Source organism: Ornithorhynchus anatinus, chromosome 1 (genome assembly GCF_004115215.2).
Source record: "Ornithorhynchus anatinus isolate Pmale09 chromosome 1, mOrnAna1.pri.v4, whole genome shotgun sequence".
Taxonomy (NCBI): Eukaryota; Metazoa; Chordata; class Mammalia; order Monotremata; family Ornithorhynchidae; genus Ornithorhynchus; species Ornithorhynchus anatinus.
In genome coordinates this window covers 99925339-99947310 of record NC_041728.1, presented here as the reverse complement: position 1 = coordinate 99947310, position 21972 = coordinate 99925339, and the positions used below count along the sequence as shown (strand labels likewise).

General features: G+C 48.4%; 1 protein-coding gene and 1 non-coding gene across 2 annotated transcripts in view; both read left to right on the top strand.

The window, feature by feature from the left end:
* Positions 1-21972, top strand: part of LOC100681599 (two pore calcium channel protein 1-like) — a 56624-nt gene that overhangs the window by 24971 nt on the left and 9681 nt on the right. Inside the window, exons 9-15 of the mRNA XM_029069994.2 lie at positions 7331-7532; positions 9913-10057; positions 12689-12874; positions 13660-13724; positions 16304-16388; positions 20244-20313; positions 20789-21008. Coding sequence (XP_028925827.1) covers positions 7331-7532; positions 9913-10057; positions 12689-12874; positions 13660-13724; positions 16304-16388; positions 20244-20313; positions 20789-21008 — 973 coding nt within the window. The remainder of the gene's footprint in view (positions 1-7330; positions 7533-9912; positions 10058-12688; positions 12875-13659; positions 13725-16303; positions 16389-20243; positions 20314-20788; positions 21009-21972) is intronic.
* Positions 12272-12409, top strand: LOC114817291. The gene has a single exon (XR_003765151.1). It is a non-coding gene; the product is annotated as a small nucleolar RNA SNORA7 (small nucleolar RNA).

The following is a 21972-nucleotide window of genomic DNA, read 5'->3' as shown; positions in this document are numbered from 1 at the left end:
GGAGGTAGGGAGGGTGGAAAGGAGAAGGGGAGGAAGGCATTGTGGCCCAGACTTGATTTAGAATTCCCAATGCTCTCATATTATAACTTTAGTTTTCCTGCTGGTCTGCTGCTGCAAAAAAAAAAAAAGGTACTCCAGCTATATTGATGTTAGGTTTTCTGAGTCCGTGAGAGGGGCCATGAAAACTCAGTATCCTTTTGCAGCTTCAAGTGACAAATGTGTTTAATTGATGTGTGGGTTGTCTCCAGCTGGATCACCTCAAGTACTCTGTTGATTAGGACATTTGGTAAGTGCTTAGTATGTATCAGGCACATTCTAAGCGCTGGGGTAGATACAAGTGTCAGACACAATCGTGGTCCTGTGTGCAGCTCACAGTCTCTAAGTCGGAGAGAGAGGAGATATTAAATCCCCATTTTACAGTTGAAGAAACTGAGGCACAGAGAAGAGAAGTGACTTGCCCAAGGTCAAGCAGCAGGTAAGTGGTGGAGCTGAGATTAGAGCCCAGGCCCTCTGATTTTGGGGCCCATGCGCCTTCCAATAGGTCACGCTGCTTCCCGTCTCTGGCTCGGAGGTGGTTCACTGGAAGTAATGGGGGAGTCTGGGGCAGGAGACAGGGCAGGGGCAAGTTCATTCATTCATTCAATAGTATTTATTGAGCCCTTACTATGTGCACAGCACTGTACTAAGCGCTTGGAATGGACAATTCGGCAACAGATAAAGACCATCCCTGCCCAGTGACGGGCTCACAGTCTAAATGGGGGAGACAGACAGCAAAGCAAAACAGAACAAGACAACATCATCACGATAAATAGAATCAAGCAGATGTACACCTCATTAACAAAATAAATAGGCTAATAAATAATATATACAAATGAGCACAGTGCTGAGGGGAAGGGGGAGGAGCAGAGGGCTGGGGGAGGGGAGTGGAGAGGATTGCAAGTTGTGAGAGGGGGAGAGAGAACAGTGGGGAATGGGGGGAGAAGGGAGGCAGGAAGACCCTGACCTATCCACTGTCAGGGCAACTGGTGGAGAGAGAGAAGCCGAGCTGGCCCTGGGAGGGGGAAAGTCCAGCTGGAGAGGGAGCTGGGGAAATGCCTTCCGTTGGACCCAGCAGCACTGACAGAGAGGGGCAAGGGTTGGAGACCACGATGGTTGTCTTGTCATACTCCAAAGAATGTCCTGCACGCACTTATGCTGAAAATAATAATAATAATGTCGGTTTTGTTAAGCACTTACTATGTGCAGAGCACTGTTCTAAGCTCTGGGGGAGATACAGGGTCATCGGGTTGTCCCACGTGAGGCTCACAGTCTTCATCCCCATTTTCCAGATGAGGGAACTGAGGCACGGAGAAGTGAAGTGACTTGCCCACAGTCACACAGCTGACAAGCGGCAGAGCTGGAATTCGAACCCATGACCTCTGACTCCCAAGCCCAGGCTCTTTCCACTGAGCCACGCTCATTCAGTAGTATTTCTTGAGCGCTTACTATGTGCAGAGCACTGTACTAAGCACTTGGACAATTCGGCAACAGAGAGAGACAATCCCTGCCCAACAATGGGCTCACAGTCTAAACATAGTGGAAACTGCCCTTCACTGTCAGCTGTGAAAAATATATCTTTAGATACGGATGGACTCTTATTGGTAAAGGGTAATTAAGATAATTAGCTCTCCAAAGAAACTTTTATTTCTTACTCTCTTTCATTCAGTTGTATGTATTGAGCATTTACTATGTGCAGAGCACTGTACTAAGCGATTGGAAAGTACAATTTGGCAGCAGATAGAGACCATCCCTACCCAACAACGGGCTCACACTCCACTGGGTGGGTGGTCCTGAGAGACCGTGGCCTGTGGAGGGAGAGTGGGGGTCTTACAAGACACCTTGCCCTTTCCTGGGGAGGGCAGCCCCTCCCCATCAGTTTACTGGCCTGGGCGTCGGAGGACCTGGGTTAATAATAATAATAATGTTGGTATTTGTTAAGCGCTTACTATGTGCCGAGCACTGTTCTAAGCGCTGGGGTAGACACAGGGGAATCAGGTTGTCCCACGTGGGGCTCACAGCCTTAATCCCCCTTTTTCAGATGAGGTAACAGGCACAGAGAAGTTAAGTGACTTGCCCACAGTCACACAGCCGACAAGTGGCAGAGCTGGGATTCGAACTCATGAGCCCTGACTCCAAAGCCCGTGCTCTTTCCACTGCTCCACGCTGCTTCTCTGGTTCCGCGGCCCAGCTGGCCTATCCTCTCAGCCGGCTCGGCAGTATAATAATGTTGGTATTTGTTAAGCGCTTACTATGTGCCAAGCACTGTTCTAAGCGCTGGGGTGGATATAAGGTAATCAGGTTGTCCCACATAGGGCTCACAGTTCTTCATCTCTGTTTTACAGGTGAGGTAACTGAGGCACAGAGAAGTCAAGTGACTTGCCCAAGGTCACACAGCTGGCAAGCGGCAGAGCCGGGATTAGAACCCATGACCTCTGGCTCCCAAGCGCTTGCTCTTGCCACTAAACTACGCTGCTTCTCTGTATGGTTCAGTAGCTAAACCACCTCATCTCCCCTTCCCCGACAAGGTGTCCTCGTCTCTCCGAGGCTCTAGGCCCGGAGCCGGGACTTGGCCATCCTCGCCTGACAACCCCCACCCTGAAATTTCAACCTCTATTCAACAGCCATTCCTGAAACCACCCCGGGGCCAGGCTGTCTCAGACTTTTAGAGGGAAAGGAGGGACTTCTTCGTCAATCGTTGACTACTGCAACGGCGCCCACCTTTCTCCAGCTACATTGGAAGCATTGAGAAGCAGCGTGGCTCAGTGGAAAGAGCATGGGCTTTGGAGTCGGAGGTCATGAGTTCGAATCCCAGCTCTGTTACTTGTCAACTGTGTGACTGTGGGCAAGTCACTTAACTTCTCTGTGCCTCAGTTACCTCATCTGGAAAATGGGGACTAAGACTGTGAGCCCCATGTGGGACAATCTGATTGCCCTGTATCTACCCCAGCGCTTAGAACAGTGTTCTGCACATAGTAAGCGCTTAACAAATACCAACGTTATTATTACTATTACATTTGTTCAGCCAACTCTCCATTTTCAAGGGGGTAGATTGATTCCTACGATCATATTTACTGTGCGCAAAGCAGCGTGGCTCAGTGGAAAGAGCCCGGGCTTGGGAGTCAGAGGTCATGGGTTCTAATCCCAACTCCGCCACCTGACAGCTGTGTGACTTTGGGCAAGCCACTTAACTTCTCTGGGCCTCAGTTACCTCATCTGTAAAATGGGGATTCAGACTATGAGCCCCACATGATTACCGTGTATCTACCCCAGTGTCTTGGCACATAGTAAGCACTTAACAAATGTGAACATTATTATTATCATTACGCATTTGGGAGAGTACAATACAACAGTAAACGGGCACATTCCCTGCCTGGGCTAACACAAGTCGCTCCTTCTCTTCCTCCTTTCAGCTTCCTCCCCACGGTCATGCCTTAGTGCTTTACTCTCTTCAGCTGAAAGGGCGGCAGTAATAATAATAATGGTATTTGTTAAGTGCTTACTGTGTGCCAAGCATCGTCCCAAGTGCTGGGGTAGATATAAGGTTATCAGGTTGGACACAGTCCCTGTCCCACATGGGGCTCACAGTCTTAATCCCCATTTGAAAGATGAGGGAACTGAGGCCCAGAGAAGTGAAGTGACTTCCCCAAGGTCACACAGCAGACAAGTGGCAGAGGCAAGATTAGAACCCAGGTCCTTTTGGCTCCCAGGCCGGTGCTCTATACACTATACCACACTGCTTCCCGCAATGTCTTGGCGGGAGCTAGGCGTCCATTTCCAGCTTGTCAGTAGTTCCAGAAATAGGCTGGTCGGGGAGGAAAACAGGCTTAAATAGAGAATTTGGGATTAGCTGGGGTGGTGGGGGAGAGTTTTATTGTGTCTCCATCACCCTTCCACTCCTCATATCTCTCAAGAATGCTTACTGCGTGTCAGGTATTGTATTAAGTGCTGAAATAGATACGAGATAAGGATCGACGGCAGGGGCTGGGAACCTATGGAGCCTGAGCCAGATCTGGCTCTTCTTGGTCCTCACTCTTGGCGTCAAAGCTGTCCATCGCCTTGCCCCCTCCAACCTCACCTCCCTTCTCTCCTTCTCCAGCCCAGCTTTCACGCTCCCCTCCTCGCTGGACCTCGTTCTCGCCTGTCCCGCCGTCGACCCCTGGCCCATGTCCTTCCTCTGGCCCGGGATGCCCTCCCTCCTCACATCCGCCAAACTAGTTCACTTCCCCCCGTCAAAGCCCTACTGAGAGCTCACCTCCTCCGGGAAGCCTTCCCAGACTGAGCCCCACCTTTCCGCTGCTCCCCCTCCCCCTTGCCCCGACTCGCTCCCTTTGCTCTCCCCCCCTCCCTGCCCCACAGCACTTGTGTACATATATGTACTTACCTATAATTATAATTCTATTCATTTTATTAATGATGTGTACATATCTATGATTCTATTTATTTATAATGATGCTACTGATGTCTGTTTACTTGTCTGTCTCCCCCCTTCCAAACTGTGAGCCAGTTCTGGGCAGGGATTGTCTCTATTTGTTGCTGAATTGTACTTCCCAAACAAATAGTACAGTGCTCTGCACACAGTAAGCGCTCAATAAATACGATCGAATGAATGAACGGAACCAAACGGACAGCAGATAGAGTTACCGCCCCCCGGTCCTGGACTCGGTCACCAGTGTGACGATGGTGCCATTAACTTCGCCTCTGCGCGCGGCCAGGAGCTAGGAGAAGCGGCTGGGTCGTCCTGTCCCTTTGAGCCAGAAAGGGGCTGAGGGGGAGCCATGATGACCACCCCAAGCTCCCTACAAGGCAAGGTTAACCGCAGCTGCCCCTGTGCTCTCCACGTGGGTTGACCACCTGCAGCAGGCAGCATAGCTTAGTGGTTAGAGCAGGGCCCTGGGAGATTAGAAGCACCTGGGTTCTAATCTCAGCCCTCCTACTTGTCTGTTGGGTGACCTCTGGCAAGTCGCTACTTCTCTATATCTCAGGGACCTCTTCTGTAAAATGAGATTAAAAGTGGGAGTCCACTGGGGGACAGGGACTGTGTGCCCCCCCTCCCCCGACTCACTTGTGTCTACTCCCGCACTTAGTACGGTGCCTGGCACATAGTAAGCACTTGACAAATTGAATCACTTAATCGTATTTACTGAGCGCTTACTGTGTGCAAGGCATTAAATGGGGTCCATTAAACCCCAGCAGCCAAGCCAACATGGACAGGGAAAAAGATCCCCTCACTCCTTACGTGCATAAGAGGCAAGAGCTGACCCTGTGTCAGCCCTCACACGTAATGAAAGAGGCCTCAGGTGGACAAGAGACTGGGCTGAAAGGCCCAAGCTCAGCCTCTGTGCCGGACGCCACAAACACTGATCCTGGGGCCCCGCCTGGGCCGAGTCCAGAAGTAGCTTAAAGCGACAGAGGAGGAAGAAGAAAACAGTCAGCGGTAGGTTCCGGGGCCTCCCTCCTCTCCCAGCTGGTGCCAATTTGGGAGAAGAGTTTCTTCAGAACCAGCCCCACGGGCCGGGCAGTGGAGCCCGGCTCCCTGCCCGCCTCCTGCCCTCCCAGCCTGGCAGCTTTTTGGAGACTGTGGAGAAGCAAGGAGTTGGGGGATTGCAGGAAAGGCAGAGACCAGCTGGTGAGCAAGTGGGAGCTTCTAGGACAGAGTGGGGGAGCCTCCTCCCTTCAGCCCTCCCTCACCCACTGATCGCTCTCCCAAGTCCTACCTCTGGCTTGGAACACCCTCCCTCCTCATATCAGACAGATAATTGCTCTCCTCCACTTAAAAACCTTATTGAAGGCACATCTTCTCCAAGAAACCTTCCCTGCCTAAGCCCTCCTTTCCTCTTCTCCCACTCCCTTCTGTGCCGCTCTTACTTGCTCTTTCATTCATCCTCCCTCCCATCCCCACAGCACCTATGTATATGTCTGTATATCTGTAATTTATTTATTTATCTCTTTGTTTTAATGTCTTTCTCCCCCTCTAGACTGTGAGCTTGTTTGGGGCGGGAATGTGTCTGTCTCTTGTTCTATTGTTCTCTCCCAAGTACAGTGCTTTGCCCACAGTAAGCGCTCAATAAATATGAATGAATGAATGAGCTAAGTGAGAGTCAGAAACTCTCCTGGAAAGATCGGAGTGAAGATCTCATTCATTCAATCTTATTATTGAGCGCTCACTATGTACAGAGCACTGTACGAAGCGCTTAAAACTAAGTGCTTGATCAGATTTCCTGATCAGAGTGGCGCAAGTCTGGGTTCTTGAGTCTGGTGACTGAATCCGTGGTCTTCTGAAGGTTGTGCGGGCTTTGGGTGGGCTACCACTCTGCCACTTGTCAGCTGTGTGACTGTGGGCAAGTCACTTCTCTGTGCCTCAGTTACCTCATCTGTAAAATGGGGATTAACTGTGAGCCTCAAGTGGGACAACCTGATTACCCTTACCAGTGCTTAGAACAGTGCTCGGCACATAGTAAGCGCTTAACAAACACCAATATTATTATTACCTATCGCCCCTGGGGCTACCTGTTGCTGACTGTCACCCGCGCTCCCTCCCTCTTCCCCCCGCTTTTCTCCATTTTCCTATACTGTCCCCTTCTCTAGCCCCCCTGAGCAGGCTATAATAATAATAATGGTGGTATTTGTTAAGCACTTACTATGTGCAAAGCACTGTTTTAAGGGCTGGGGGGATACAGGGTGATCAGATTGTCCCACATGGGGCTCACAGTTTAAATCCCCATTTTCCAGATGAGGTAACTGAGACACAGAGAAGTGAAGTGACTTGCTCAAAGTCACACAGCTGGCAAGAGGCAGATCCGGAATTAGAACCCATGACCTCTGACTCCCAAGCCCGGGCTCTTTCCATTGAGTCACACTGCTTCTCTAGTAATGTCATTCTATAATGACATCACGTGTAGTATCAGGGCCTTAAATTGCATGAGACTCTGTGCACCACCTGCTCCAAGATTTCTTCTTTTTTGGCTTTTCCACATGAAAAGGTTGCCAACCCCTGGTCTAGGATTTCTTGTACTGGCAGAACAAAACTTCAACCGCACTCACTGTTTTCCTGACACTGCCTCCCTTCTCCTGTCATCCACAGAAAGTTACATTCTGGCACATTCTCACTTGCTATCTCTCCTTCTTCCCGTCTTAAAAGAAGTGTTTCCCACCACTAGGTTTTCCCGGGAACTTTCCCTCTCTGCCTGTCAGAGTGTCAGCCGAAGCTACTGTAGCAGAGGAAGTGTGAAGATTTCTATGCGTAAATGTATTCATTTTTTTATTAAAAATACAAACACCCTGTTTCTTTCAGAATGAGATCCGCAAACTGGCTTACATGAAACGCCACAAAATGATAGAGGCGTTCAACATCCTCAAGGCCAAGGAGGGCACAGAATTTGTGGTCAAAGAAAGTCATTGGAAACAGTTAGTAGAGATAGTGGCCCCAGATATCAGCAAATCCCACCAAGACTTACTGTTGAGAATATCCGATGATGAACAGAAGGGACACGTGGGTGAGTAGCCTTAAATTGAGCTGATTTTTCTGTGTCCTTTGGATGGGTTCCTCGAGGCAGAGAGACATTGTCTTGTCCCTTCTTCTCTTACGCCGTCGAGTTGTTTCCGACCCAGAGCGACACCACGGACACGTCTCTCCCAGAACGCCCCGTTTACTATCTGCAATTAAAATGGTAGTGTATCCAGAGAATTTTTTTTGGTAAAAATACAGAAGCAGTTTACCATAGCTGCCTTCCACGCAGTAAATTCGAATCTCCACCCTTGACTCTCTCCCGTGCCGCCGCTGCCCGGCACGGGTGAGGTTTGACTTGTAGCAGATGGCCTGCCGCTCGCTAGCCACTGCCCAAGCTAGAAATGGACTGGACGGGCCTCCGCTTGACTCTCTTTCCCGTAGCCGAGACCGGTAGAGGACCGGAAACTATCCAGGCGTGACCCTGAGCGCTTAGTACAGTGCTCTGCACATAGTAAGCGCTCAATAAATACTATTGAATGAATGAAAGAGAGACGTTATTGTATGTAAGTACTTACTATGTGGCAAGGACTCAACTAAGTACCGAGCAGCACATTGAAGTTGTGAGCAGAGAATTTGTCTGCTGTGTATATGCCTATAATTCTATTTATATTGATGCTATTGATGCCTGTCTACTTGTTTTGCTGTCTGTCTCCCCCCTTCTAGACTGTGAGCCCATTTTGGGGTAGGGATGGTCTCTACCTGTTGCCCAATTGTACTCTCCAAGTGCTAAGTACACAGTAAGCACTCAATAAATACGATCGAGCGACGTGCCCGTTGGTGGACAGATCTAGCCACGCTCAGTCGCTCTCTAGAGATGCCGTGAATATAGGCATTTATTTAGCACTTGACACACTTTCCTCATAGCATGCGTATTCGGGGGCCCGTCTGAAACAGGCATCTTGCTGTCTCCTTCCCCAGGAGGGAAGGTGATGACATACACTGTCTTCATCAAACCCTTGCTGTGTAGCCCTGGTGGAGTCTGCCTTGGAACTAGTGGGTTGGGGGATGCGGGCGAGTGTGGGAGGGACCCTCAGTTAATACCATCGATTGGATTTTATTCAAAAAGAGAACAAATCACAAGATATCCTCTCTGGAAACCATCAAAAGGCACTCGTCTCACTTGATCCAACTCCAATCCATTGCAAGTCACTTCTCTGTGCCTCAGTTCCCTCATCTGCAAAATGGGAATTCAATACCTGGTCTCCCTCCTTTTTGGATGGTGAGCCCCATGCGGGACCTGAAGATCTTGTACAGGGTACAGGGCTTGGCCTTTAATAAGCGCTTAGCAAATAGCACAGTTATCTTTACTGACTGAGTGGGAATGACGTATGGCCTGATACTATGGCATTCACATGAAGCAGCATGGTATTGCAGATAGAGCACGGACCTGGGAGTCGGAAGGTCATGGGTTCTAATCCCGCCTCCGCCACTAGTCTGCTGTGTGGCCTTGGCCAAGTCACTTTACTTCTCTGGCTCTCAATTACCTCATCGGTAAAATGGGGATAGTCTGTGAGCCCCACATGGGACAGGGACTGTGCCCAACTCAATTTGCTGTATCCACCCCAGCACCTAGTACAGTGCCTGGGACATAGTACGCGCTTAACAAATACCATCGTTTAGTCTGGGATGCAGGCCCAATTTCATATCCATCTCCTCCCTTCTCTGCCCACTGTGTCCCTCACTCCTCGAGCCCTACAGCTGAAGAGGATGCCTTAGGGATGGAGCCTGGGAGAAGTCAGATCCCCTTTCCCGAGACAACCACCCCAGTCTAATCAGATGCCTCTATCTTTTTTGTTTGTTGTATAGTATTTGCTAAGCACTCACTGTGTCAAACACTGTTCTAAAAGCTGGGGTAGATACAAGTTAATTAGGTTGGACACAGCGCCTGTCCCACATGGGAGTCACATTCCAAGAAAGAGGGAGAAGAGGGGAACTGAGGCACAGAGAAATTGTGACTTGCCCAAGGCCACCTAGCAAGCAATTGGCAGAGCTGCGATTAGAACCCAGGTCTTCTGACTTCTAGGCCGTGCTTCTTTTGCGGGGCAGAAGGGGGTTGGGAGGAATGGGGTGGGAACCTCATTTCTCTATTAATAATGATATTATGTAACATTATAATGATATTATGTAAGAAAATAGCCCAAAGTGCCATCTTTGGACAGTGGGGGTGAAAGAAGTGTTGTGGGGGGGGGGGGGTCATGCTCTTTTGGCTAGTTCATTCATTCAGTCGTATTTATTGAGCGCTTCCTGTATGCAGAGTACTGTACTAAGCACTTGGGAGACTACAATACAACAGTGAATGGACCCATTCCCTGCCCACAACGAGTTTACAGCTGTTTGTTTTCTAACTTGCTGTGTCTCTGTCGTAGACAAAAAATGTTTTTTACGCCTGGCTGACCTCCTGAACATCCAAGTGGTTACCATGAAAATTAAACGCCATCCCCTGGCCGTGTGGATGCCCCGGGTGTATGATTCCAAAGGAAGTCTTTTTATTCGCAAGGTGGTGCGAGACAAGTAAGTGACGGGTGGGTTGTGGGCATGTTTCTCTTTAAAATGAAACACACCGGTGGATTGATGCTTTGTCCTTTCCAACTATTTAGGGTGTGTGTGGTATAAGCCTGTTTGGATAGTCATCGATTTGACTGTCCTCCAAGTTTGTCCTTTTAAAAGTTTGTCTACTGCTCCGAGGTTATGCTGATTGCTTTCATCAGTCAATCAGTGGTCTTATTGAGCACTTGCTGTGTGCAGAGCACTGTACTGAGCATGTGGGAGAGGACAATGTAACAGAGTTGGAAGACAGGTTCCCTGCCCATAACAAGCTTAGAGGAATTTTTTATGGCTTTGTTTATCTCTGTGTCATTAGAGACAGACCTTAGAACCAAGATGTTGAAAGATCGCAACACAGAGGACGTTGAGATAGCTCAGGTGGGAGAGCATTCTCCCCTTCTAGACTGTGAGCCCGTTGTTGGGCAGGGATCGTCTCTATCTGTTGCCTAATTGTGCTTTCCAAGTGCTTAGTACAGTGCTCTGCACACAGGAAGCGCTCAATAAATATCATTGAATGAATGCATTAGACGGAAAATTCCAAGGTTCCTGGTTCGAGCCTGGGTTTCGGGCAGATTGATCTTAGAAAAGCAGCATGACCTAGTGGATAGAGCTTAGGCCTGGGACTCAAAAAGGACCTGGGTTCGAATTCTGACTCTGCATCTGCTGTGTGACCTTGGGCGAATCACTTAACTTCTCCGTGCCTCAATTACCTCATCTGTAAAGTGGGGATAAATCGTAAGCCCCATGTGTGACATGGACTGTGTCCAACCTAATTAGCTTCTTTCAATCCCGTACCTAGTATAGTGCCTGACACAGAGTAAGCCCTTAACAAATACCATTTTACCAAAAAGGAGGGGAAAAATGTAAAGCACCCGGTGTGTAACACAGATAAAATAATGCAGCAAAGGGCTGTTTTTAAATGCTCATGTTATTATAATAATAATAATAGTATTTGTTAAGCGCTTACTGTGTGCCATTCATTCATTCAAGTGTATTTATTGAGCACTTGTTGTGTCCGGAGCCCTGTACTAAGCACTTGGAAAGTACAATTCAGCATTGGGATGGATATAAGCAAATCGGGTTGGAGAGGTCCCTGTCCCATGTGGGGCTCGCAGTCTCAATCTCCGTTTTGCAGATGAGGTACCTAAACACAGAGAAATTAACTGATTTGCTCAAGGTCACACAACAGACAAGTGACGGAGTCGGGATTAGAACCCATGACTCTTTGACTCCCAGGACCGTGCTCTAGCCACTGGACCACGCTGCCATCAATCCCTTCCACATCAATCTTATCAACTGTAGTCACTGATACTGATTTAAAATCTGCACCCTCGGTAGTGACATCTTTGAATCTCAAAAATAGCTACATACAATTTAAGGAATGACGTTGACACGAGGTCCCCTGCTCAAAATATCTCACTTAGTCTTTCAGCAGCAAGAGCTCGCCCCACGCTCAATCTAGAGCCCTGCTGGATTTCTCACATTTCCTCAGACTCTTTACCTCTGGTTCAGGTTCACAGAACGGGAGCCTTTTCTAGAGACTACATCTAAGAAATATGCTGGACTCCTCTGGTCCTCCGACAAAGACTAACATTTTTGTTTAGAGGCCAGTGCTTAGATTGAGCACTGATGTTAGAGGATTGGAGCCGGGTGGGGAAAAGTGGGGGTTTGAAGCCCCAGGCACGAGATGAAAATCCCCACTGGCAGGTTGGTTGGGGATCAAGGGTGTTCCCTGACCATAGCAAGCTTAGAGTAGTTTTTTGTGGCTTTGATTCCTGATCCACCTCAGGTATGAACATGCTTGGCGTGTAGTAAGCGCTTACAAATACCATCATTTTTATTATATGATCCTTATTGAAGGCTCAGCTCCTCCAGGAAGCCTTCCCTGACTGAACCCTCCTCTCCTCTTCTCCCACTACCTTCTGCGCAGCTTGTACCTGCTCCCTCATTCATCCTCCCTCCTTTCCCCATAGCACATATGCATATATCTGTGATTTATTTATGTATTTATTTATATTAATGTCTGTCTTCCCCTCTTGTCTTCCCCTGCTCACTGTGGGCAGGAAATGTGTCTGATGTTATAGGGTACGCTCCCAAGCGCTCTGCATAGTATTTGAACACAGTAAGTGCTCAATACATATGATTATCATCATTATTATTCATAATAATATGAAGGGTAATTCCCTCTCAGGGTTGCACCTGGAGAGTTTCGAGTCCTCTACCAGTCTCGAATACAGGAGGGAGAGTCAAGCAGAGGCCCGTCCATTCCATTCCTAGCTTGGCCTGTGGCTAGTGAGTGGCAGGCAATCTGCTACAAGTCCAAACTCACCCGTGCTGGGCAGCGGCGGCACGGGAGAGAGTCAAGGATGGAGACTCTAGTGCACGGAAGGCGGCAACGGTAAACCACTTCTGGATTTTTACCAAGAAAGCTCTATAGATCCACTACCAGAACGATTGCAGGTGGAGAGCGGGACGTTCTGGGAGAGAGGCGTCCGTGGTGTCGCTACGGGTCGGAAACGGCTCGACGGCATAAGAAGACAAGAAGGGTAATACCTGGAAGAGCCTTGCCTAATCCAGTGGTGACTTTTCTCATTCCAGGATGTTCATCTGGGTTTATGATGTGATAATTCTGTTAAACGCTATATTCATTGCTTTGGATGAGAAGAATCAATTGATTTCCTATGCCGAATGGGTATTCCTCTCTCTTTATATCATTGAAATTCTTCTGAAACTTTACACCTATGAACCCAGGATGTTTTTTGGAAGGACCCAGTTTTGGAATTGGTAAGTGTGCATCTATCTGGGTACACGTCCATTTTGGGGAGGGGAAGCGAGGAAGTGGAAGAAGGCTTCGTGTCACCGGCTTTTGGAAGCACCCCTGAATTTCTTAAAAAACAATTCTCCTAGATTGGAGAAATGCTCTGGTGGGAACCTCAGTAGGAATGCCTGGCTCGGTGAGACCAGTAATAATAATAATAATGTTGGTATTTGTTAAGCGCTTACTATGTGCAGAGCACTGTTCTAAGCGCTGGGGTAGATACAGGGTGATCAGGTTGTCCCACGTGAGGCTCACAGTTAATCCCCATTTTACAAATGAGGGAACTGAGGCACAGAGAAGTGAAGTGACTTGCCCACAGTCACACAGCTGACAAGTGGCAGAGCCGGGAGTCGAACCCATGACCTCTGACTCCCAAGCCCGGGCTCTTTCCACTGAGCCACGCTGCTTCCCCTATCGATAAAAGCCTGTCATACTTTTGATTCCTTCCCAAAAGAGACCCATACAAACGGCCTCAGTATTTACCCTGGAACTGGAAAACAGGAGGTGTGGCTTTTGTCACATTGGTTATTTCTGGTGGTGTTTTTCTCAAATCCCTTATTACCGTGGATATCGGGGCCAGAATCTTTGGGTTCCAGACTGCCTTCTTTCTCTCTTCTTCCTCTTGCACCTGCCCCTTTCCGGTGGTGTTTTTCTCAAATCCCTTAGCACCGTGGATAGCGAGGCCAGAATCTTTGGGTTCCAGACTGCCCTCATTCTGTCTTCTTCCCCTTGCTCCTGCCCCCTCCCTTAGGTTTGATGCTTTGATCATCATTGCTGCCCTGATTGCCACAATCGTCAATACGACTATTAAATCAAGTAAGTTCTGGCGGGTGCTCTCGCGCTTCTTCTCTTTCCTGGCAGCAACCAGCATTTAGGGGCCCACGGGGACGGCTGCTTGTTGTGTTACCCTCGCACTGGTGTGGTCTTCTGTCTTGGTGGAGGAGGTGGGGGTTGATATTAGTAGAGCACTCAGGGCTACAGTAGATCCCAAATTTAGTAGTGATAATAACGATGATGATGGTACTGGTTTAGCGCTTGCTATGTGCCAAGAACTGGATTATCAGTTTGTCCCACGTGGGGCTCACAGTCTTAATCCCCATTTTACGGACGAGGTAACTGAGGCACAGAGAAGTGGAGTTGACCAAAAGTCACACAGCTGGCAAGTGGCAGAGCTGGGGTTAGAACGCACGACCTCTGACTCCCAAGTCTGTGCTCTTTCCACTAAGCCACGCTGCTTCTTAGTACAGTGCTTGGCACATAGTAAGCGCTAAACAGATACTATTAACCAGCCCCACCAAAAACAAACTGCCCCTTGGATCTTTCTAACGGAGACCCTAAAGCCCTGATCTTCAGCTCCATGAGGAGTGAGGCGTTGGGGCGGCACTGCTGTCTAAAAGTCAGTCAGTCGTATTTACTGAGAGATTACTGTGTTCAGAGCACTGTACTAAGCGCTTGGGAGAGTACAGCAGGACACTAAACGGCCACATTCCCTGCCACATTAATGAAAAATGGCGGTCCTTGCTTGGCTGCAGATGGGATGGGTTTCTGGGGTGAGTTCTCCCTCCTCTCCCCAGCACTTATTCCCAGTAAAGTCACCTGCCACCCACAGAGGATGGAGGAAGGATAGGGGTGAGGAAAGGGGTGAAACCAGCAGACTAATAATAATAGTAATAACCATTCATTCAATAGTATTTAGTGAGCACTTATTATGTGCAGAGCACTGTACTAAGCGCTTGGAATGAACAATTCAGCAACAGATAGAGACAATCCCTGCCCAGTGACGGGCTCACAGTCTAATCGGGGGAGACGGACAAAAACAATGCAACTGTATGATTTGTTAAGCACTTACTATGTGCCAAGCACTGTAGAGAAGCAGCATAGCTTAGAGGAAAGAGCACGTGTTTGGGAGTCACAGGACGTGGGTTCTAATCCCAGCTCGGTCACTTGTCTGCTGTGTGACCTCGGGCAAGCCGCTTAACTTCTCTGTGCCTTAGTTACCTCATCTGTAAAATGGGAATTAAAACTGCGAGCCCCATGTGGCACAACCTAATTACCCTGTATTTACTGCAGGGCTTAGACTAATGCTTGGCACATAGTCAGCGCTTAACAAATACCATTATTATTATTATTATTATTATTATTATTAAGCTCTGGGGTGGGTACAAGACTCATCAGGTTGGACATCGTCCCTTACACAGTAGAAGGGAGAATGGGTATCAGATCCCCATTTTACAGATGAGGAAACAAAGTTAAGCGACTTGTCCTAGATCACACAGCAGGCAAGTGGAGGAGCTGGGGTTATTATCATTAATTATAATAATTATGGTACTTGTTAGGCCCTTAGTGTGTGCCAAGCACTGGGGTAGATGCAAGTTAATCAGATTGGACACAGTCCGGCTTAGAGGAAAGAGCCCGGGCTTGGGAGTCAGAGATCATGGGTTCTAATCTCAGCTCCGCCGCTTGTCAGCTGTGTGACCTTGGGCAAGTCACTTCACTTCTCTGGGCCTCAGTGACCTCATCTGGAAAATGGGAATGAAGATTGTGAGCCCTACGTGGGACAACCTGATTACCCTGTATCTACCCCAGCGCTTAAAACAGTGCTTGGCACATAGTGAGCGCTTAACAAATACCAACATTATTATTATTATTATGGGGCTCTCCCCATTTTACAGATGAGGCAACTGAGGCCCAGAGAACTTAAGTAACTTGTCTAAGGTCACCCAGCAGATGTGTGGCAAAGTCGGGATTAGTACCTCCGACCTCCGACTCCCAGACCCCTTGCTCTAGGCCACGCTGCTTCACCCCCCCAGTAATTTTTGCCCCGTTTACTCTAACTACTTCTGCTCCAGCTCTACCTCTTCCTCCACACTCCCTCTTCCTGCAGAGACTGGAGTTTAGGCCAATAGTAAATGATATGAGATGGTTAAGCAGGAGCAGAGAGAATTTCGGTATCTCTGTGATAATAACGATGGCATTTGTTAAGCGCTTACTACGTGCCAAGCACTCTTCCAAGCGCTGGGGGAGATACAAGGTGATCAGGTTGTCCCACGTGGGGCTCACAGCCTTAATCCCCCTTTTTCAGATGAGGTAACAGGCACAGAGAAGTTAAGTGACTTGCCCAAAGTCACACAGCCGACAAGTGGTGGAGCCGGGATCAGAACTCACGACCGGGTTTTTCCCACTAAGCCACGTTGAGCAAACCCTTTCTGCCTATGCTCTTCCCAGCGCGGCATCGGTCTGCTACTTTGCCCGGAGGCTAAGCCCTGGTTTTTATGGTTTTAAATCAACCAATCATCCAGAGCATAGGGAAGATTCTAGGTCTCGTGGTGCAAAAAGAACAACTCCGATCGAATGTCGTGGGGGTCGGGGGGGGGGGGTGGGTTGGTGTTTTTCAGCTACTTACAACAGCCAGCAAATCTTGGACATCGTCTTTATCTTGAGGGTTCTCCGGCTCATCAGGATCATTGACAGCATTCAGAGGTGAGAACCGAACAAGCGGTGATTGGAAGGGGTGCGGAGGGGTGGGGGCTGCCATCGACCAATTAATGATATTTAGTCAATGGAATAATGATAATGATGGCATTTGTTAAGCATTTACGAGATGTTCTTCCCCTCGACTCTATTTATCGCCATCGTTCTCGTCTGTCCGTCTCCCCGATTAGACCGTAAGCCCGTCAAACAGCAGGGACCGTCTCCATCCGTTGCCGACTTGTTCATTCCAAGCGCTTAGTACAGTGCTCTGCACATAGTAAGCGCTCAATAAATACTATTGAATGAATACTATGTGCCAAGCACTGCTGTAAGCACTGGGGTAGATACGAGGTAATTAGGTTGTCCCCTATGGAGCTCACAGTCTTAATCCCCATTTTCCAGATGAGGTAACTGAGGCCCAGAGAAGTGAAGTGACTTGCCCAAAGTCACAAAGCTGACAAGTGGCGGTGTTGGGATTAGAACCCGTGACCTCTGACTCCCAAGCCCTAGCTCTTGCCACTAAGCCACGCTGGAAGCTGCAGGGGAAGAGAGGAGCTGAGCTTGTTTCCCCTCACCAGGATGGGGACAAGCCGCAGCTCACTGTCAACCTGCTCTGTCTAATTCTATCAACTAGCACCTCTCCCTGGGCTTGCTTGATCACTCGGTCACATTTGCTGAGCACCAATTGAGCGCGAAGCGCTATATTCAACGCTTGAGAGCGTACACCAAAAACAAGTCGCATGTCCCCCGTGTTCAAGGAGTTGACAGTCCGACTCCAACCTAAATGGAAGGAGCACGTCTTCCTGCAAGTCTCGGCGTTTGGGGGTGGAGAGAGGCTGACTGTAGCCGTCCTGTCTTCCCTGAATCCACCTCCAAAGAAGCCCCGGGTGGCCTCAACCTTAGAGTCACTTTTATGCGTCCCATCACTGTAGACAACACCACTCTCTCACAAGCCCGTAACCTTGGCGTTATCCTCGACTCATCTCTCTCATTCAACCCACATACCCAGTCGGTCACAAATCCTGTCGGTTCTACCTTCACCGCATCACTAAAATCTGCCCTTTCCTCTCCATCCAAGCGGTCACTATGCTGATCCGAGCGCTTACCCTATCCAGCCTTGATTACTGCATCTGCTTCTTCGCTGACCTCCCCGCCTCCCGTCTTTGCTGCCCGGATCATTTTCCTAAAATAATGTTTAGTCCTTGTTTTCCCACTCCAAAAGAACCTCCAGTGGTCTCCCATCCACCTCCACGTCACACAGAAACTCTTTATCATGGGCTTGAAAGCACACAGTCACCTCGCCTTTTCCTATCTTACCTCACTGATTTTTGTATTATAACACCACAGTCTCACTTTGTTTCTCTAAAGCCAAGCTTCTCACTGTACCTCGATCTCATCGATCACATTCCCCACCCTTTGCCCACATCCTCCCTCTGGCCTGGAATTAGCTTAGAACAGTGCTTAGAACAGTGCTTGGCACATAGTAAGCGCTCAACAAACACCCTCATTATTATTATCTCCTTTCTTATATGTCAGACGATCACTCTTTCCATCTTTGAGGTCTTCCCCGACGAAGTCCTCATTTCTCCTACTCCATGTCCCTGCTGGGTCACCTATGAACCTGGATCTGTACCCTTGAAGCATTTGATATTCACCCCACCCGCGACCCTACAGCACTTAAGTACATATCCATGATTTATTTTCATTTAATAATAATAATGTTAGTATTTGTTAAGCGCTTACTATGTGCCAAGCGCTGTTCTAAGCGCTGGGGTAGACACAAGGGAATTAGGTTGTCCCACGTGGAGCTCACAATCTTCACCCCCATTTTACAGATGAGGTAACTGAGGCACAGAGAAGTGAAGTGACTTGCCCAAGGTCACACAGCTGACAAGCGGCAGAGCCAGGATTAGAACCCACAACCTCTGACTCCCAAGCCCAGGCTCTTTCCATTGAGCCACACTGCTTCTCTATCTCCCCCTCTATAATATAAGCTCTCCTTATAATATGTTATTATATATTATACCTCGAACCTCATATAAGGTATATATTACACCTCATATGAGGTATAATATACTATATAATATATTAATAATATATGATATATACCTTATATATATTATAATATATAAGGCAGATGATTTTATATATAATATAAGGCAGAGAATGTGTCTACCAAGTCTGTTGTGTTGTACTCTCCCAAGTGTGTGGAACAGTGCTCCGCTCACGGTAAGCACTCGATACATACCAGTGACTAATTGATAGCAATATTGCCTATTTAGATGCGGGTGCGTTTTTCAATTGGTGAAGTGTGTCATACCCGTCCCCTACTGAGGACTTTCTTTGCTCCTCCCATTTGGGGAGCCTCTTCTGTGAGGCTGGGAAGTTCATCAGTCAATCAGTGGAACGTACTGAGCACCTACTGTATACCGAGCACTTACTAAACGCTCGGGAGAGTGCAGTATAACGGAGTTAGTAGGCACGTGCCCAGCCCACAGTGAGCTTTCAGTCTAGAACGTGGGAGTTATTGAGGTTCGAGGTATAAACTGTTACTGGGATTGTTCTGTCTCGTGGATGGCCAAACTGGTTCGTGAACCACAGGAGCCCTTTCTTCCTTGACTCCACATAGCTCTACCCCCTGGCGTGTCTGCTCTCTGCCCCTCACTGCCCCATCTTGCCCCCAGGAAAAGTGTCCTTCATTCTGTTAAATGAATGTTTTTGGGTCTGTGGCCTTAGGGCATATTATGCTTTTAGTCTACAGTTCTTCAGTTCGTGAAACAGACTCACCCTTGTCCTAAAGTAGCTCGTAGCGAGTCTAGAACGCTTTTTTGCCCACGTCTTCATTCTTCACAATCCTTAACGGTCACCCATTTCTCGCTGCATCGAGGAGGAACTGCTCACTGTCGACTTTAAGGCAATGATTGGTTCTCTCCCCATGACTTAGCCGTGCTCCTCTTCCCCTACATCCTAGCCCACGTGCTTTTCTCCTCTAATGCCAACCGACTCATCGTGCTTCACTCTCACCATTTTCAAGGCCTTCAGGAGGCCTTTCTGACTAATCTCTCATTTCTCACCTCCTTACTGACACTTAAACACTTCCACAATCAATTGATTGATGTGTCTGCTAATTCTGCTATGTCGTGCTCTCTCAAGCACCTAGTACAGTGCCCTGCACTCTGCAGGTGTTCAATAAATACCACTGATTGAGCCTGACCTTCTCACGCACTAATCAGTACATCAGTGGTATTGACGGAGAGCCTGATGTGTGCACAGCACTGAACTAAGCACTTGGTAGAGGTCAGTACAACAGAGTAGGTAGACACCTACCCTGTCCATAAGGAGCTTACAGTCTAGAGGACTTAGCACTTAGGTACTTTTCTCCACCCACCACTTCTATACACCTGTTTAAATTACAGTAGCCCCAAGAAACTTCCTGCTGCTTGGAGGGTCCTACCATTTCAGAACTATGGGGTTGGTTCAGATGAAAGGAAGAGAGAGAGCCTGAAATTGTTCCTACTCTCCCAAGTGCTTAGCACAGCACTTTGCACACAGTAAGCGCTCCATAAATACGACTGAATGAATGCGTGAATTGTCAGTGAGGCAGATGTGGTTGCTCCCCAAACACCAGTGCAAAGTTCTGAACACACGGGGCCTGTAACTTATTTTGACACCTGTCTCCCCTGCTAGATTGTAAATTCCTTGACGGCAGGGACCGTGTCCACTAACTTTTCTCTCCTCTCACAAGCACTTAGGAGAGTGCCTTACCCAGAGGAAGTATTCAACAAATACCACTGATTGGTATTTTTGGTCAGGCTAAAATGGGCCAGGGACTGATCTGAACCTGTTGAGCCTTCTCTCTCTCAGATTCCGGGTCATTGTGAATATCCTAATTAATATTGTGCCTACCATGCTGACCTTTGGAGGACTCGTTTTGGTAAGTAACCGCGAGCGTTGACTGGAAGGTAAGTGAGAGTGGTAATGTGGGATTCTGGAGGGGATTGGGAGCAGATTCCTTAAAAGTGAAACCCTGAGGGGAAGATCCCTAGCGATCAAGTGACTTTCCCCGAAATGATCAAAGCATGGAACGGATTTTCAGAACCCATGGGTGGTCCATGATGGAAGTTGAGATTTTCCTTTGAAATGGAGGCTGATGACATAAAGTTTTTGGATAATGTGCCTTGATGGTCCCTGTGAAAGTTGTCAGGCTGGACAGTATCCTTTTGTGCAGTACATCTGCTCGACTATTCTCAGCCAGTCATAGTGGTTGAGCATTTACTCTGTGCAGAGCACTGTACTAAGCACTGGGGAGAGTACGATAGAACAATATACCAGACACATTCCCTGCCCACAACGAGCTGCCGTTCTACAGTCCCACTGGATGGGGGTGACGGAGGTCTTTTGTTTTCCAGGTGGTATACTATATATTTGCTATCGTCGGCATGGAGCTGTTCCGAGGCAAAATCCAGTTCTTCGATAGGAACAGCACCGCTCTTCATGCCCTAGAATGTGGGAACCCGGCCTTGAAAGGATCAGTGTTCGCCAGAGACCGATACTGTAATAATAACTTCAATAACCTGGCCTCCTCGTTCATCGTCCTGATGGAGCTCACCGTGGTCAACCAGTGGCATGATATCCTTTCTGTGGCCCCGACGGTGAGCAGAAAACCGGGGATGGAACAGCGCAGGGCAATCCAAGACGATGAAAAGGGTCACGGACTCTGGGTGGGTCTTCCCAGCACTGTCGATCAATAAAGAGACGGCTCGGATGATGATTCTCTCGTATATCGATCCCAGCTTTCAGAACGGTGCTCGGCACATAGTAAGAGTTTAACAAATACCCCATTCGTTCATCCAGCCGTATTTATTGAGCGCTTATTGTGGGCAGAGCACTGTACTAAACGCTTGGGAAGAACAATTCAGCAACAGAGAGAATCTCTGTCCACAGTGGGCTCACAGTCTGGGGGGCGGCAGACATCAAAACGAGTAAACAGGCATCAGTAGTATTATAAATGAATAGAATTATATAGACACATAATTAATAAAAATGAATAGAATTATAAGTATAAATATGTACATATATACACAAATGCGGTGGGGCAGGGAAGGGGTAGAGCAAAGGGAGTGAGTCGGGGTGAGGGGGAGGGTAGGCAGAGGAAAAGGGGGGCTTAGTCTGGGCAGACCTCCTGGAGGAGGTGAGCTCTCAGGGCTTTGAAGGTGGGAAGTGAGCTAGTTTGGCAGATGTGAGGAGGGAGGGCATTCCGGGCCAGAGGTAGGATGTGGGCCGGGGCGGATGGCGGGAAGGGTGAGAACGATGCCCAGTGAGGAGGTTAGCACCAGAGAAGCAGAGTGTGCAGGTTGGGAGAGAAGGGAGGTGAGGTAGAAGGGGGCAAGGTGATGGAGTGAGAAGTTTTTGCTTCATGTGAAAGTTGATGGGCATCCACTGGCGATTTTTGAGGAGGGGATTAACGTGCCCAGAGTGTTTCTGTAGAAAGATAATCTAGGCAGGGGAGTGAAGTATAGACTGCAACGGGGAGAGACAGGAGGATGGGAGATCAGAAAGGAGGCTGATGCAGTAATCCAATCCGGATAGGATG